General features: G+C 37.6%; 1 protein-coding gene across 1 annotated transcript in view; it reads right to left on the bottom strand.

Annotated features, from left to right (window-relative positions):
* Positions 1-988: 988 nt before the first annotated feature.
* Positions 989-18,718, bottom strand: part of TUBGCP6 (tubulin gamma complex associated protein 6) — a 41,478-nt gene continuing 23,748 nt past the window's right edge. Inside the window, exons 25-44 of the mRNA XM_033057893.2 lie at positions 18,431-18,506; positions 17,868-17,977; positions 16,002-16,093; positions 15,774-15,913; positions 14,007-14,156; positions 13,341-13,422; positions 13,175-13,263; positions 12,885-13,000; positions 12,128-12,266; positions 11,926-12,042; positions 10,376-11,684; positions 9,392-9,447; positions 8,941-9,133; positions 8,509-8,677; positions 6,480-6,621; positions 5,300-5,494; positions 4,906-5,038; positions 4,466-4,679; positions 3,203-3,402; positions 989-1,465 (exon numbers count right to left, since the gene is read on the bottom strand). Of these exons, the coding sequence (XP_032913784.1) occupies positions 1,374-1,465; positions 3,203-3,402; positions 4,466-4,679; positions 4,906-5,038; positions 5,300-5,494; positions 6,480-6,621; positions 8,509-8,677; positions 8,941-9,133; positions 9,392-9,447; positions 10,376-11,684; positions 11,926-12,042; positions 12,128-12,266; positions 12,885-13,000; positions 13,175-13,263; positions 13,341-13,422; positions 14,007-14,156; positions 15,774-15,913; positions 16,002-16,093; positions 17,868-17,977; positions 18,431-18,506 (3,814 nt within the window). The 3' untranslated portion in view covers positions 989-1,373. The remainder of the gene's footprint in view (positions 1,466-3,202; positions 3,403-4,465; positions 4,680-4,905; positions 5,039-5,299; positions 5,495-6,479; positions 6,622-8,508; positions 8,678-8,940; positions 9,134-9,391; positions 9,448-10,375; positions 11,685-11,925; positions 12,043-12,127; positions 12,267-12,884; positions 13,001-13,174; positions 13,264-13,340; positions 13,423-14,006; positions 14,157-15,773; positions 15,914-16,001; positions 16,094-17,867; positions 17,978-18,430; positions 18,507-18,718) is intronic.

Genomic DNA, 18,718 nt, shown 5'->3' with positions numbered 1-18,718 from the left:
GACTTCAGGACATCAGTCTGCACCAGAACCCAAGCCTGCACATACACACCCAGTCCTGTAAATTCCTGACAAATAGGTCTCTGCCTCCCTGGGCAACAAAACAGCTCAGTCTGTGAGCCACTTGCTCTTACAATCCCCTTTTCCGTAGAACAAAAGGCAGAGAATTAATTAAATACAGCACAGATAAAGAAACAGCATAGAAGATGTATGTTACAACTGTGCTCTACCATGTTTTGACACTAACTTTGGAATCAGAGCAGAAACGTTCAGGTCAGCTTCACAGCCGCTACATTCTGTCTCTAATACTTATTTCTTGTTCAGAAAAAAAAATCATAAAACTACCTATACATCATAGAATAATCTTATTTATGACCCACAGTCCTGGTAACATGCTAGACAGGCCTGTAGCTTATATAACTGTCCCCTAATCAGACAATGAGCTCCTCATTAATATATCCACATTTTAACCAACCATGACTTCAGAATCTAAAAACTAACGTATTTCAAAGCTGACTGCTTCGCTATAACATTCTCATATTATGACATTTGAAAGTTCAATTGTCTCTTCTCACAATACAAGAGGAAAAAAGAGGGAAAAGGAAAATTATGCAAATATGACCCTTCAGTTGAAAGCAGTAGTTGGAATACATTGGGAATTACAGCTTTATTTTGCCTTTGTGATGCTGAATTTCTGTGTTAGGTGTTTTAAATAATCACCACAAAATAAGATGAATAATTTAAATTAAGGATAAAGAAACTAAGTTTGGCACAAGTGTTCCAACAATCACCAAGTGCTTGAATAGTCAGATATTGTATCTCCTAGCAGACCACCTTGGTACATCATATCCTCTTCCACTGTGACTAAGAGTCTTAAAGAAACTAGTTATATTTAGATTAAGAATTATTATCAGTTTGAAAAGAAAACACATCAAATAATAGGTACTAGTATCTGTGGAAACATTTGTACCTCATACCCATCTCTCAACAATTTTAGAAAGTATCTGTTTATTTATTTCACATAAATGTATTTACATTAAAGGAAATTCACACCACTGAAAATACAACATTTACACATTCACAGATATACAGTTTTGTACTCTCTCCTGTGTTAAGACCAGGCACCCAGCTCTTCTATCTCTGCAACAATGACAATATCAATTTTTAGCAGATCAAACAACTGGCAGGCTTAGTGGATTTTAAGCATCATCATGCTGTGCATATGGTGGTTATACTGTTCAAGCTTTTAGATGGCAGATTATTTCACTGAAGAAGAATGCCTCCTGTGTGGCATTTGCATAAGCTTCTATAAATCATAAGTGTATACATACAGTTTCTGTTTTATTGTGCTATCAGTGATCCTTATTCTGTAGAGTTCAGTTATCCTTGTAGTAGTTATTAAAGTTAATTCGCAGCAGAAAGTCCTCCAAATGTGGTTGATATCCTCTATTTACAAGCTTTGTTACCACTGGAAGAAAATTTTAAAAAAAGTAAGCTTCAACTAAGATTAATATTGTAAATTCACCCTTGACAGCATCTGTGCCTTTTAATTTAAAAAAACGAAGCATAATGCAGAAATCTGAGAACAACAGAAACAAATATTTTAACCTAAGAAAAGTCCATTATTTCTTTATGGAACTATGAAATATTTCAAATAAATGCAAAAGAAAGACTATGTGTCAATTCTAAGTGAAAGTGCATTATTCTAACAAAGCATTTCCTCATCAAGTTGCTTTCACAGAAACACAGAAATCACAGAATCTTTCACAATAAGATGGTGTGTTCCTATCACAATTTCAACTGACCAGCAAGCATGTTTAGGTCCTCAGGAGACCTTTGTGAAAGAAGCAGCTCTGCTGAAGTTTTCTTGAGCAAAGTCCATTGTGAGAGAGAAAACCAAAGAGAAATTCCTAGGACAAACCCCTCACGCTCTATGAACAAAGCAACTGCTCTAAACATCCTTAATTACAACAGAAATAAGCCAATGGAAACTCCCTAAGCTCACAAACATCCCATGCACTAAATATCAAGGGAATTAGCAAGCAGCAGCATGCAAGGAATAAGGGGGGGTGTATTATTAGAACGGCCCAAGCCAAAGCCATTGAAGTCCAAACAACTTTGTATTGGCTTTCAATGGATTCTGGATCAACTGTGGAAAGACAGCATTTTACAATATATGGTGATTGAAGGTACAAGTGAAGATGAACAAGCACGTATTTGTTTTGTAGTGCTTAATGCAGAGTGTGTAAAAAACTGGGTCACTCATCAGATTTCCTTACAGAATGGTCTATTAATCTCTGTCCATGAAGTAACCATAGATCTCGTAGTATGGGTTTAGGTGGCTCCCACAGGTGTTCTGATTTCCTGTAGAATTTGGAAGTAGCCATTCTAACTCATCCTGAAATATTTGTTTTTGGTCCTTTGATACCATTTTTGGACACCCTTAAAGAATAAAACGGGCAGCTCATTTCCTGAAGAATACAGTCCGAACTAGAAAATATTCTAGAAAAATAGATCTAAGAAAAGCAGTTGCATCTCCTGCAAAAATTCAAGATTTTCTAAAAAAACCCCAAAAACCTACAAACCACCTTTATACTAGAGGAAGGATAAGTAATATACCAAAACACAAACAAGATTTGAAAGACAAATGGAAGGTAACCATTTCAGCACATTTTAACCTAAGCTGACAGTGAGATGAAATTTTATCATGGTAAAGGAAACAACATTTGGCAAATGATCCATGTAGGTGAAAAACTTGCCCTGGAGCATGTGCTGGGAGGCTCTCCGAGCTTTAGTCCAACACGGGAATCGGAATTTCCAAAACTCAGCTATTGCATAAATATCTAAAATTACTTCTGAGTGATATCTAACTATCTCCCATTGCTGCCAATAAAAAGTTCCAGAACTCCATTCCAGAGAGAAGAAAAAAATGTATGCATGTAAGTACAGCTAAACACCAAACACTTATTTCGTAAATCAGCAAAAACTTACAGTCAGTTTTGATGTATCTGTTAGATTTTTTGTGTGGACGTCTTAATTGATGTATATGCAGATCTTGGCAAACCACAATAATGCAGTTTTCATTTGGGAACTGTATTTCCAACACCCCCTAATATACAAATCTTCTACTTTTACATTATACTACTGAAACATTCCGGTTGCCAGTTGACCTTTTCTTCTATCTAGAATTTACGCAATTTCTTACCTTTGAATAAGAAATGGGAGTAGTACTTGAAGGTATTGTACGACTGCTGCATCAGACCAAAGTTGGGATGAACAGCCATTTGCTTCCCTGCATCAAAGCTCCATGACTGAGAGATGAGCTGGCTGCGGAACTTCAAAATTAGGCTGAAGATGCTGTGAATAATGTTCATCACAGGGGCTGCCTTCTCTGTCAACAGACCCCTAATAGAACAAAAACAACTTCAGAAATTAGTAGATGTAATTTATTGTTTGTAAGACCAGAAATACAAAGGAATGACAATCCTTTAGGTTAAAGATCATTGCTTCAAAAAATCCCCAAAACTGCAGCCAAAAAAATTTAAACAAGGTGCCTAAATCTAACACAGTTTACTTGCACTTCCAAGAAACTTATATTTGCCCCAGAGTATCTGATTTCTAGAATGACATCTACCTCTGCAAGAGACGACATTTAACAACACCATGCTCTGAGTTTCCTTGAACTTTAATCTCCTCTCATCCTACTACTACCTGCTATCCAAACAGCAATCTTTTCTGATTAAAACTCGAAAAGAGACACATGAGAGATTTTTTTTCTTGTTTATAATTTCTGTTCCTTATCATCTTCCTCTATTTCATCACTTCATCATTTCAGTGCACACTCTTCAAGAAGAAACCAAATAAACTCTAGTTCCTTTCCTCATAGTCACACCAGCCCTCTGCCTAACATGCAATAACTAAGGGGCTAAAAGCATGAGATTTCTAAAAGACAGGTGTCTTTTGCACTGCTCGTAAATCTAGAGAGGCATCTTTTTGTCCTTTCCATGTCCAGCCCCAGTCACTGCACATATATTAAAAGCACATACATTGTACAGGAGATGTATTTTACATCCTTTAGCAAGGCTTACTGTGCACACTACTCATGATGAATGAGACAACAGTAATTTACAAAGGATGGAGTGAAAGAAAAAAACCTGTGGCACGTGTGCCCTTAAGTTTAGGGCTCTTAGTTTAGAGCTGTCCTGAGTAGACTGGAAGCTTGCAGAGGCATGGTGACCAGGAGTGGGAGGTAACTCAAGGAGTCCAGAGAAATGAAAAGGATGGATAACTGAGAAAAAGTATCAAAGTATAGACCTTGTAAGATGCCATGAAGTTTGTTTCTTACATAAGAACTCTTTCATCTGTAAAGACTACTTAATGTGTCATGTAAAAGTCAGTTTTGCACAAATACATCAGGCTAGGACTTGCCACTCCCTTAACATGTATTTGAATAAGTATGGTAACTTGCCTGAAGATTGCTTTGTTGAGGTATTCAGCATGCGTTCTGTGAATTTCTTCTAGGTTGCCCACAGAAGACAGTTTGTTTCCAAATTCACACCACGTAACATGAAGAATTTGATTAGCAATGTAACCTTGAATTACTTTCACAAAATGCTGCATCTCATGTTTATAGAGCTGGAGCTGTCGAAACTGAACAGAATTTGATGCACGACTCACTAAAGCTGAAAATAAAAGCAGAATTAGATTATCAGACACAGAGACCATCAAAAATCAGAATTTTTAAACGAATTAAGGTTTTTATTACTCGAGTCTGTTTAAAATGCCAAGAAAGATTTTAAAGAAAATTGTGGCTTTTGAAGTTTGACATGACTGTACATAAGCAATTGTCTAGCAGAGGGTGCTGAAGGCATTTTAAACAATGCTCTCTTGTTCACTAGTCACACGTACCAGTGCGCTTTAAGTGAAACCAAACATCCTTGAGAGTCCACACCATGTGCTTCAGCTGAAGCAAAAAAGAGAAAATCTTGTTGTATTTATTCATGCAGCTCTCAGTAATGACAATGTTCAGAGGCCAGTCAACCTACAAGAAATAACAGCACTGAGCATACTACATTTTTTATCAGAAATTGTAACACTATTTAAAATACAAGTATTTCAACAATTATATATATATTTTAATAATGTAATGCAATGGTCAGGCCAGATGAATCCTGTAGTTTCCATTACACATTATTTTACTCCATTCTTAGATACTCCTTTCTTATTAACATACTCATTTTACCATGGTACATAAGAACCATGGCATAACTGCAGTATTCCACCCTGCTCCACATCTCCTCACCTTGTACCTGAGCTCTAAGCAACTCAGAGCATCCGGCGCATTGGGCTTGAACATTTCTGGGAGATATTTGAGGGCAAAGGAAAGATTGGAAGCAAGCTGGGTGTCACCATGAAGACTGTACTGTAGTGCTTTATTTAGGATAGAATTAAGAACCAATGGATTCAGCAATTCACCAGGTGTTTGTCCTGATCCAAGCTAGGGATAAAAAAACAAAAAAATCCTAATTACACCACATTAATAAAAAGTCTTGGCTCTTGAACACAGGTGAATTAAAGCACAATGGTAGAGTGGTGACCACCCAGCCTTGATTGGAAGTTTTTACTTCTGCTATAGGGATGCATGAACATCCCAAGAAGCAACTTCTGAACTATTTTCTGTTCACAGCATGAAGGTAATCTCATACCTACACTGATTTATTTTCATATGTCTGCTGTGGTTCACAAGCTGCTACAAGTTCCTCCTGCAGGGAACAGAGTCTTTTGAAAGCCAGGGACCAACAAATTTATCTGACTTGAATCTGTTTATCTCATCACCTCAGCAGTCTCAGAGGTTTACAAATAAAGCTATTCATCAAGTCTAAATCCCCAAGTGCTGTCCCTAGTTGGATCTAAAGCATTTCCAGGACTCAGAGAAAAGCATTAACTCTCCTACAGCTAACTATCTCCACAGGCAACCATCTATATCAATCTTATTTACAGGCTATCTCTCCTACCTTGCCGTCTTCCCCATGAACACAGCAACAAGTCATGAAAATACTGCCTCATCAGAGGGCCCAGCACTCTCTTCACATGCTCTCCCCTCTGCTCTCTATTTCAGGATATTTATGGTAAAAGCAGATAGCTTACAACACAGGCCTTTCTGCTGGATTTTAGCAAATGGCAACAGACTCTTCCAGTCTTGCTGCCAGTAGACAGGAGGGGACAGCAATAGTGCAGCAGTTTTCACAGGGAAGAGTGAAATACCCTTCCATGAGTGCTTATCTGTCCAAGACCTTTTTTCTCTATCCTTACAACACTAAGAGTTCCTTGCTACAGACTTCTTGACACAGTACAAAGGAGGAAAACTCCACAAGCCAGGATTCTAATTCACACCATTCCCTCATTCCCATCCAAATGAGTTTGGAGGCATCAAGGTAAAGCAGACAACCCAAACGCTGGGGTTAAGACAACAAAGCAAATACCTTCTCAAACAACAGGTCACTGAGTGACTGAGCAAACTCCCCATCTTCCATTAACAAAAAATGTCTCAATGCTTCAAAATGTTTCTCTACGTTCAGCTCCACAAAGTAGTAATCAACTATTGCTTTGTTCACAAGAGAAACACTAGGAATAAAACACAGAAAAGGTATTATACTTACATGCAACTCCTTCTTTACTGTTAACATTTAGTTGTGGCTACATCAGATTAATGCTCCAGTATTTAACTTTGCTATCTAAGACAAGATGTCATTTATATAGGCAAAAAACATGAGACAAAAAATATTAATCCATTATATACCAGAATTAAAACTTACCACTTCAGGCAATTGGGTTCTGAAAAACAATGGGGAAGTATTTTAAGGCTGGCTATATAAAATGATGTTTAGAAAATGTTGCTGGACCTGGAGCAACATTTTATCAATAGACTTGTTATCTCCAACTACACAAATTAAAAGACTGTTAAATCTTCAGTAAGAATATACTAATTGAAAAAGCTCTGTCACAAGATATTAAGGGCAGATCTATACTACAGTCTACAGTACAGTGCAGGTATTCAACCTAGCTCTAAATAATTTAACTTGCCTATCAGGGATAGGGTAATTCTGGCAGCACAAAAACTCAGGCTCAGTTTGCTAAATAAGTGAATCTGTACACACATCGTTCTGGTAGCCAACCAGATGTTTAAAATTAAGTTAGACAATAACATCTTCTACATTACATCAAACTTTGAGTACAGCATACTCAGAGCCAATATGGAAACTTACAGGAAAGCTATTCTAAAAACAGTGTCTGTGAGTAATTGTTTTGATGACAAAAGCTAATCTCGCACAAAGTAACAAAAACATTATTTTAATTTTTAAAATTTTAATATTTAAACATATTTAAAATATTATTAGATATACCAATTAGAGTAATTTCATGACTATAAGGCGCACCCTTTTGACTAAATTTTTCCCTCGAACCCAGAAGTGCACCTTATAGTCCGGTGAGCCTTACATGATGGACAAAGTTGCGAAATTTGCCAAACTGGAAGTGCGAGCCACAATGGGGGAGCAGTGCCGTGGGAGTGCCGAGTCGCGAGGTGGGGGCGGGAGCGGGCGGCCGCAGCCGGCAGGAGCTGCGAGGGGAGGGAGGAAAAGCGGTGACAGGCGGCACGGCCGCTGCAGGAAAGTGGTGAGAAGCGCTGTTGCCGCTGGCCGGGTGGAAGCCGGGACGCAGCGTGGCCGCGCGGTGGGAGTTGTGAGCCGTGCCAGCCAGCGCTGGGGGCGGGCGGGAGTGCCGGGGCCCGCTGCATGGGGAGGGTGCCTGGCGCTGCATTTAAAGGCTACACCAATCTTTGAAAAATGTTTGCAAATTGAGCACCTGTCAGTCATTTGTTATTTTGTTGCGCGCTGCGCAGCTCCTCGCTGCAAAAAAAAAGTGCGCCTTATAGTCCGGTGCGCCTTATATGATTTACAAAGTTGCGAAATTTGCCGTCTCCTGGGGGGTGCGCCTTATGGTCGTGAAATTACTATAAACTGCCCCACATATATGTGGGTTCCTTATATATCACAATAGCAACAAGAACAGCTTCTATTATACCTCAAAACAGCCTAGAAGCTGTTCTAATCAATACCCTAATCAATATGAGATTTCAAGTACTCAAAAGAATTTCTTTTTACTCCCTTAGCTTTCATCTTTCAAATATAAACTATCACACATATTATAAATAATACACTTTCTTTTTCAAAGAATAATGAACCTAATGATCACTGCTGCATGCAAGACTTCCCTCTGAGCACTTACATTCTAAACAGACATTCAGATTTTTAATTTGCACATAAGCATTTACGTTTATGTTATTATTTATCATGAAGATCTGAACTTTTAAATTAGTAATGGATCGTTTACTGAATTACCTCTAGGAGCTAAGAGTAAATTTAAGAGATCTATGTGCAACTAACCCTCATCTCAAAATAGACTACAACATTATTTGCAAAATTAATTGCAAAATTCCTAACAAATACTCACTGAGATACAAGTGGAGCAGTAATAGAACGTTTCATCAGCACTGGCAGAGACAAGAGCTCACTGAGCTGTACAGCAGTTTCATCTGTTGCAGACTGCACCATAGGATCCACAGGAAACGTGTATGATCTTGGTATCACATGATGCAAGAGATGAGAAACTGGTGGCTCTGCTATATTTAAAAATATACAAACATGGTGAGTTATTATGTTTCAGAAGTTTAACAACCCGTTCCTATTAAACTCTGTATATAAACACCTCTAGGTTAGAAACCAACATGTTGAAATGCATTCCCCATCTTTGTGCCTAGGAGGAAATTGTTCGGCCATTACAGCTCATAATATTGGTAATTTACTGGTAGGTCATGGCATTCAGCTTTCTTGCTCAAATTTACCACATCTTCTATTGATCTACTGTTCCAACAGCTCTACTCACACATCAAATCGTAACTATCTTGATACTTTTCAATACAATACTGATCCGACAAGGCTTTCAAATAAGCTTGTTCTTTTTTCCATGTATCTTCCTCTTCGCCATCCTCCTCCTTAGTTGTGGGAGCATTAGCTTCAGAAGATAAAGTTTCTTGAGGCACAGCATATTGTGGAAGGGCCTTTTCAGGTTCTTCTCTCTGAAATTCATAAATAGACAAATTTTATGATGATGCTGGCTTTGTCTGCTCAGGCATAATGTGTTCCTACAGGTAACTACCTTGTTGTTCCAAATGAAAAGAGAAGAGCCTACTCACCTGTGTGTTTCAGACATGTAGAAACAAAATGATTTTACAGTGACTACTAGATTAGGAGAGAAATTTATTACCTTAACTACAAGTGTGTTCAATTCTTCAAAAGAAAAAGAAGTCCTCTCAACAACTACTTTTGTTTCTTACCTGTAAGCTCTGTGAGGAATCTGAAGAAGGGTCCTTGTTGACAACATCTGCAATTACTGTAAATACAATTAAAGTCATCATTTACTTAGATCTACTTATAATACTTGCTCATACCTCAGATCTGCTCTTAAAGCTGTTCGAAATTTCTGTATAAACTATCACAGAAACAATCACACCGATAACAGTACTTCCCCACAGCCCCATCCAGGCAGTTTTATGCATGTTCTCTACTTCAGGACCTTAAAAATCCTGTTTCGCAAAGTTTCAGGCCAGATTTTTTTAATGCTCTATTTCTTGCACATAGGAGACTAAGCTCAAATGTTTTCCTTTGAATTCTAGCACTATATAAAAAGTAATGCAAGGAATTACAGTAATTTCACAACTATAAGGCGCCCTCTTTTGACTAAAATTTTCCCCTGAACCCGGAAGTGTGCCTTATAGTCCGGTGCGCCTTATATGATGGACAAAGTTCGAAAATTTGCAAACCCGGAAGCGAGAGCTGCGAGCCGCGGCGTGAGCCGGCAGGGCCACGGCTGCCAGGTGGAGGCAGGGTGGAGCGCCAGCAGGCACGCCCCGGCCCCGTGCAGGCAGGGCGGAGCAGTGGTGGGCATGCCCCAGCCCCACTGGGTACAGGCGGACCCGGGGGGGCCGAGGCGCCCCTCCTGCCGGGCACAGGCGGGCCTAGGGACCCATGGTCGCCAGGTTGAGGCGGGGCCTCGGCCAGCAACCACGAGGGGGGAGCTGGAGGCGAATCCTCTCTGCAAAAAAAAAGTGTGCCTTAGAGTCTGGTGCGCCTTATATGATCTACAAAGATACGAAATGTGCTGACTCCCGGGGGGTGCGCCTTATAGCCCAGTGCGCCTTATGGTCGTGAAATTACTGTAAGTAGAATAAGTAAGGAAGTACCCATTTAGAAAATAAACATTTAGAGTAACTTTCACAAGCCCTTAAACAAATGCTGACTTAAACCTAATTTTATTTTACCTTCTTCTTTCTTTTCTGTTGTATTTTCCTTTTTATCATCTTCAATATTAGCATCAGGAATCTCTGTAACACTGTCAGATATCTGTGACTCTGGCAAAATCTCTTCCTTAACCTGTGATGGTTTTGCTTCCTTTCTGCTCCCTTCAGCAGGAGGTAACTCTTCACTGTACAGAAGTGTCTGAACTGTGGAGTCAGATGACGAACCTGAAATGATTTTACGATGAGGAATGGGATCATTTTCTGTAGATGGGGCCCATTTCCCTATTTGAATGCTTGACTGGGATGCATGTCCAAATGGGCTCCAGCGGGATTTCAAAGGCTCTGTATCCGAAACCAGCTCTCCGATTTTGATGTGCGACTGTGAAGCGTGCCCATGGATGTTCCAACGAGGTCTGGCCGAGACCACGTCAGACACGTTTTCCCCAATCTTGATGTTGGCATCAGATGCATGACCATGGCTGCTCCATCGAGGCCTTGCAGGAGCTACGTTTGACACATACTCTCCAATCTTAATATTGGCTTCTGAAGCATGTCCATGGATGTTCCACCTGGGCCTTGAGGTCTCTGTCTCTGAAGCATATTCCCCAATTTTAATATGAGCTTCAGAAACATGCCCATGAATATTCCATCGGGGTCGTCTAGGTTCAACTTCAGAAGTATAGCTGTTGCTTTTTATATGGGAATCTGAAGAATGCCCATAAGGACTTGGATGTGGCTGGTAAGTGTCCACTTGAGGTACATATTCTCCCACTCTAATGTTGGAATCAGATGCATGTCCATGAATATTCCACCGAGGCCTTCTGTTGTCCACATCAAATACATTTTCCCCAACTCCAACATGTCCCTGCCAAGCTGCAGATGATCTGAGAACTGTATTAAAATCATACTCGCTTTGCTGATGCAATGGTGCATTGTCTTCTTCTGGTGGTCCTCTCAAGACAGGCTGACTTTCACTCTCATGCAAAGTCTCAGAAAGATCTGAGTTAATATTTCGGAATGCTTCATCTAGCAAAGATCCTTGCATCCTAACAGCAACAGACTTTTCATCTTGTGACTTTGATAAGAAATCTTCTATATTCACATTGGATTCAGGCAAGGACTCAGCATTGTATAGAGAACTGCATGCTTTCTCTGAATTTTGGAGATTGCTTTCAGATCCTGTTGCTTTAGGCTGAAAATGCTCATCAGCATTATTATCTTCTGGCTCTGGTGTGGGCAGTGCTTTGTCAGCAGAAGTAGCATATCCCTGTTCAGGCTCAGGCTCTTTTCTGTCAACTGTCTCATTAGAATGCAGAGGTGCAAAAGACACCTAAAAAAAAAAAAAACTATTACACTGTATGGCTGGTCACATATCAAACTACTAATTAAGGTATCACTTTATTACAGGATTAAAAATTTTCCAATTTTTCTGATGTACTATAAATGATAACTACTCACTTTGCTGTTACAGTGAACCTTGTGTTTACTGGACTGAAATGAACCATGAAATGAAGTCCCTTTAGGTAAACTTTGAACAGCAACTTGCAGTTTATGTAAGAAAAAAAACTCACTTGTGAAGGTGGATCTTTCTCAACATCGCTTTTATCCAAAGCCAACTGGCACTCTTTATAAGGAATAATATCTAATTTTCTCCTGTAGTTTCCATCTGGAAGTTTTTCAAGCATTTCCTACAAATAAAAAAAAGAAAAAAGTCTGTAAGTACCAAGTATCAAATTTTCTACATTACATTTCTTAAATCTTTTTAGGAGATACCTCGATGCGTTTTTGATCTTCTAACAGAAACTTAAGACGGGCTGTTTCCAACTTGTGGCGCTGCATTTTCCACAATGTTCTTTGTTCCCTACGGGCTGCATCATCAGAAAGTTTGCTATAATGGTCAATTAATTCCTGCCTAAATGAAGGTAAAAAGAAAGCTAAGTTACAGATTTTTGCACACTGATTTTCATCTTCCCTTCTAAAGAATAAGACTTTTTAGCATTTCAGAACTGAGAATTGTTTCTTAAAATGTAGAAGCCAGAGGCTTCAGCATAGAGAATAAACAGCTGGAAAACACAGGACTGTATTTTTAGTCAACATGTATTTCTCTAACCATTTTTAGTAGGTCACTAATTTGGCTTAAGTAATTTTAGATGAAACAGAAGGAAGGGAAATATCAATTTAACTCCACCTGCTTTTTACTTCTGCTTTGACATAAATGTGACCATGTTTGCTGTGGGCTCTTGTAAGTTGTAAGACGCAGTCAAATTTTTTTTCCTGAAATTTTGATTACAACAAAACCCAGACGGGATAGGGTTGGCAGAAATGAGTGGGTCTCAGATTTTTTGGCCACTAACCATTCATAACAAAATTGCTCACAGATTACCAAAAAACCTTACATCCATCTTCTAACTGCAAACATTACCCTTGTAGAACAATGTCTGCGAGCTACTAGTACCATAAATTTTAACATACAATAATCTTTTTCGTGAGATCTTTAGGATGGTTTCGAAGAATACTCAAATACATTTACCTTGCCTTTTTTTCCAGTTCTTCTTCTAAAGCTTTCAGTCTTTTTTCTCTCTCTCTGAGCTCTCGGGCATAGCTGAAATCATCATCAATCTCTTCCTGCTTTATCGCAAGACGACGCTGCATAAATATTTAACACTTTTAAAAGCCGTTCTCAACACCAGCTATAACACACAAATCTACAAGAAGTTCTTATTTGTACATCATGAGCTACTCATTCAACTTCTGTACAACACATCCTTTCATTTATTTGCCAAAGAAATATGGTTTGCCTCTAGAAACACAAAGAGATACCTCTTGCTCCTTGGCAAACTGTTCTTTCAGCTTCTGAAACTGTTCCCGTTTCTTTGCATCCAAAGCCATTCGTTCTGATATTTGCTTGTCTGTATTAAAATCAAGATATTGTTAGTTTACATTAACAAGCCCAGTAGAAAACACATAAAATGCCACTATAGCTTACCACTAATGGCTTTCAGTACTTTGCTAGCAGTTTCCCGAGCATGAACAATTAATTCTTGTTTGGCAATTTCCATGCGCAAATCCTGAAAAAAAAAAGAAAAAAAAAAAAAGAAAAAAAAAAAAAAAAAAAAAAAAAGCCAAGGTGGAATTTTTTCTATTATCTTAGATCTGAAGTACACCGTTGCAAAGACAGATGCATATTTTATAATGGTTATTAATCAATTAATACAACATAAATATGAATAAAACAAATGAGTAAATGCAATATCTACAAACTAGTACTGAAAGTTAATATTCCAGATTTTAAAACAAACCAAATCCATCTGATATATGCACTAAATTGATGGAATCTGAAGGCCAGAAGTCTCTTTGTAGCTAAAACGTTCTGAAAAAAACAATTAGCTAAGGAAATTACAAATAGCTTTATCTGGTTACTAATTGGCTCATCTCATTTGTTAAATTAGAATCTAACAATCTTTTCAGTATAGGACAAACCCATTCTTTTAAAAGCTCTCATTAAGTAAGTTTATTTTCTGTAACTAAAACTGCAATTAACCCATGAAAAAAATCTGACTACAAATACAAATTCTTTAGCGACTACAACAAAAATTAAAATTGACTATTTTAAAAAAATCATTATGAGGTATTTATTTCTTTATTTATTTACCTTTTCCTCCTTGCTTATGGAACTGTATCGGGCAATTCTTTCCATTCGACCTACATACACTGCACAATCTCTCTCTATTTCTTTCAGTTCTTCAAGCGAAAAAATAACTGAGATCCGAGGAACAGGTATATCTGACCAACATATATAATGCTGAAAAATGAGAAATTTCCTTTTACACACATTTTGTAAAGTGTAAAATTTTACATTATTAATTCATATTATGCATTTTTTTAAACTTAGTCATGCTTCCAGACACTGACACAAGCCTCCATACAGGATCTAAAGCTTTTATTAGTATTATCTTTTGGCATTTATATAATTTCAAGTAGGAGACAAAGGTACAATGGTCCACAACTTGGATCACAGGTCAAATTCTGGGAGTTCTGTCTTTGCCACTGAAAATCTAATACATACATTTATACTAGTCATGTTCTAAATGTCTCAAATTTTCCTTTTCTGAATATCCAAATTAACTAAGTATGAGTAACTCAATGCTAAATGCATCTCTCCTGTCATAAGTTACGTTTTGTCCACTTACATCCCCCATAGATCCCCACTCAGTAGGAACTCTCTAGGACAGAACTAACACCCCTACAAGAGAGAGTTCTGCACAAGACAAAACTCTCAAAACCATGGCCAGTGCACACCATAGAGAACCTATTCTTTAACTATACCTGGTCTTCCTACTCTGCCTCAACATCCCTAAATCTCTGAAACTATTCTATTCAGTGCAGAAAATAGGTAAGAGAGCTTGAAAGAAAAACCAGATGAGTGCACAAGAGCACTCACACTGGATTGTACTGGTAAAAGCCCAGAAGATGGGTTGTATTCCTGGGAATGTATCAGCCTAAGCAGAACGGAAGACCCAGGTCTTGAGGGCATTATCAAAAAGGGATGAAATATGCCTGGGACTCTCAGACAGATGGAAGATGATTGAACCTGGGTGCCATATGACCTGGTGGAAGATATTGTGTTAGTGATGCATAAAGCTGTAACTTACGGAAATGATAGTTGACACTTCTACAAAGAGTATAGTACTACTGGCACACCTGAGTCATGGTCTGAGAATGGTTAGCAGAGCAGGCTCAGGAGAACTGGCAGACGGACATTTCACTTGAGGTGTTAGGCTTATACCTGACACTACAGCTGATAATGAGCTGCTCTCCTCTGTGAAGACTGAGCAGCTCTGATCTTAAAGAGAACAGTAGCTACCTGGGAGTGTCTACAGACTTCAGACACCTCTCTGGTTGTTTTATTTTTGGACACATAGAGAGAAGAGGAAAGACACAAAGTAGTTCAACATGTTTTTCTTAACAAGGACAAGAATTGTTCTGCAAAATACTAATATCAGAACTACTTAAGCACTTCTTGAAAATGTAGTGATACAGCTGGAATGCTGTGCAGAACTGAGCCATGACCTGGTAAGTGAGGCAGCTTTAAACCAAAAAGGAGTAGTGCAAGAAGTGGAAGGCACTTGCTTGAATGCCTAAAACATTTTTGCTTTCAATACAAAGGAAAGAAGCACAGTATGCGCATTGTATACAATAAATCTGATGGTGTTAAAATGTGTATTTCTGCAGTGAGGTGGTAGCAAGTAAAGTGGATAATCAGCTCACAAGTATCTGAGAGCAAGTAATTGCCTTTCATAATCCTACTTACACAATACCAGGTTTAGATACAGGAGTGAACTTGCTAAAAACCTAGACTCTTGCTCTAGAGTGACATGATTTTCTCAATGTAATAGGAAGGAAGCAACCCAAAACTTACCCGAGGACAGCACAATTTCAGCAAGTTTATGGTTTTCCCACATATGTATACATCATTAGCAATATGTTTGAGAAATACAGGGACACAGTCTTCTACTTCTTTTGAAATCAAAACATAACCGTGAGTCCAGTAATGCTTATCTATGTAAAAAAGATGGAAGTATATATTTTAGTTATTTAATTAACAGCACAAAATATATAAATTAGAAATGCTCCATATATACTGTACCTCTGAAACAAAGATAATCCTCATTCACCTGAATCATAAATTCTCCATAAACATCCCTGAATACACCACTGTATACCCAATCATAGATAAATCTGAAAAAAAATTGTACAATATGGAAAATCAATCCTCTTGCATTCTCTCCTTTATTATAACCAAGGAGTTAGTATGTTCATTAAAATCTCAAAAGACACAAACAACAGGCAGGATAAAAAAAGCCATCAATTAAGTGCTGTGACACTGAAATTTAAATATACAGGAGATTGTGGCTCTACACTTTTCTTAAACTATTTTTAATAGAATATCTCAGCAATAATTAGTTTAGATACAAGAACAGTGCCTCAATTAAACAATGATTTTATTCCTGCATACCAATTTACTAAATATATATTAAAAATGTATAGAAAACTTTGCAGCACATCAAGGGCACAGCAAGAGAAAAGCAGAAAGGATTTGTGTTAAACAGAGGTGATTTCAGCAGGGAGAAACTATAAGGTTATAAAACAAAGATGCAATACCAAGCACTTTTTCCCCAGACCCAGAGGCATTTTTACTATACATGCAATGATGAGAACTACTATTTTGGCATATTTATTCATGCTGTTCCATATTTTCTCTGCGTGAGCCAAACTTTTGAACAAATAAAAAGCCCACTATTTTTATACAACACCATCTGAGGCTCAGAGGTCCTGGAAGATTTTTTTTTCTTTTTTTGTCTTTTTATATTTTTACTTAACACTGTGCAACAAAGAGGAAGCATTTAACACAGCAATCACTGCTCAACTTCAAGGTTCTAAGTAAAAATTTAAGAACACTTAAATTATTAAATCTGATACTTCTATGATTTATTTGAGCAACAACTTGTATTATTTAATTTTTTTCAGGTTAATAAATGAGTGGGTAACACTTTTTGCAGATAATAGAGGCTTTCTTCCAGGGCAGTCCTGATCATGTATAATTGATGCTTCAATAGGTATCTGCAGCAAATTTAGGAATCAATGCAGCAATCCAGATTTTTTAAAATTCCATGTGATACCCTTGGCATTTCAGAAATCTGCTTTCCTTCTATAAATAGCAGGGTAAGAGCTGTGAAGATATTCTGGTAAATCTGAAACTAAATTTCTCTGAAGATCATTTCACGTAGAAAGAAGAAAACACAAGAAGGATGGCCAAGGAAGCAATCTTAAATTTAGAGCATTTTACTGACTTTTGTTTTCTCTTCTAAGTATTTTTACATCTATTATGTAACATTGCAAATGATGATGAAGATGATGGACTACAGTTATAATTCCTGTAAACAGCTATTAAAAAAAATTTACCATCTCTTCAGATGGCTATAAACTAATAATGTGAACGGCTTAACAAAATTGTTGCAATGCAAGGAACTCTACTTTTAATTACTCCTATTATCAGTTAGTTACATGTACTTAACAAACAACAGATATTTTATTCATTTTTTGCTTACTAAAAAGCTCACAACAAAAAGACAGTGGAAAAAAGCATGAACTTCCCCAGTTTGTACAACAAAAGAAACTTGTCAGTTTCCAGTTTCAGGATTTTAACTGAGGTGTGGGGGAAAAAAAAAAGTTTATCCAAATGTTATATTCCAGTATGAATTTCCATGACAACAAGCAAGAAATAAGTATTATTTACATATATTTATTTACACTAATCTAGCCACACATAGCTCCTTACATTGTTATTGAGCTAAGAGGACAGAACAGAAAAATTAATTAATTTTAATATATACTGCATATATGACACGTATTTTTCTGAAAATATTAAAAGCCATTGTTAAACACACAGAGTTACCCGATTACCAATTCATAACTCTTAAACTCAATTATGCAGAGAACAGAATGGACACACCTTGTGTACGGTTCACAGCTTGTCTTCAACAAAGACAGAAGGACTGGATAATGCTCATTGCTACAATTGTTGAGAGCCTCTTTGTACAGATATGAAAGCAATTTAACACCCTAAAATTTAAAAATATTTTAACATTAGGCAACAAACTTCACAACTTTAATAACAAAAATACATGGCTTTACATATTTCACTAGACACAGAAGGCAGGATTCATCTCACTTCCTCCATCAGATCTGCAGTTAAGACCATTTTACCTGACCAAGTTACCTCAAGCTCACTTTATCATCTCTAGAGTGAAACAGGTATGTTTAGAGTTGGATTTACATGACTAGAAAGCTTATTTTGAGCCCTCTGTTTATTTTAGGAATTGAAAACACTGGACAAATTTCTGAATTTTTAAGTATCTGGAGAAAGGACTACAGTGTTCTAATAGGAGGTCCAGTATCATAGCTCTGCTAGCAGAGAGATCAACACTAAGTATTTCATGTAAAATCCAATATAATTTGAAGAATACTAACATTGCAACCCAAAACAAACATAAAGACACCAAACAAAAAAATCACCGTAGGAAATGAAGCACCAGCTCCACCACTGATCCCCAGTGCCGTTGTTCCTATGCCACACAGTTCAGCTAAATACCTAAAACACAGTATTAAAACATATTAAAAACTTTCAACCAGGAGTCACCAAGATCAGTGATGAACTTTGCTGAATTTGAATACTGTACAACAATCATACTCTATCTGCTGAATGATAACAGGGATAACAAAGGAACTGAATACAAAGACCCTGTATGTTTTCCCTAGAATAGGTTAGATATAAAAAAAAATCTGTAAAACAGAGGAAAAATA

Source organism: Catharus ustulatus, chromosome 4 (genome assembly GCF_009819885.2).
Source record: "Catharus ustulatus isolate bCatUst1 chromosome 4, bCatUst1.pri.v2, whole genome shotgun sequence".
Taxonomy (NCBI): Eukaryota; Metazoa; Chordata; class Aves; order Passeriformes; family Turdidae; genus Catharus; species Catharus ustulatus.
The sequence above is the reverse complement of the archived record's forward strand: the minus strand, read 5'-3'. Positions and strand labels throughout refer to the sequence as shown.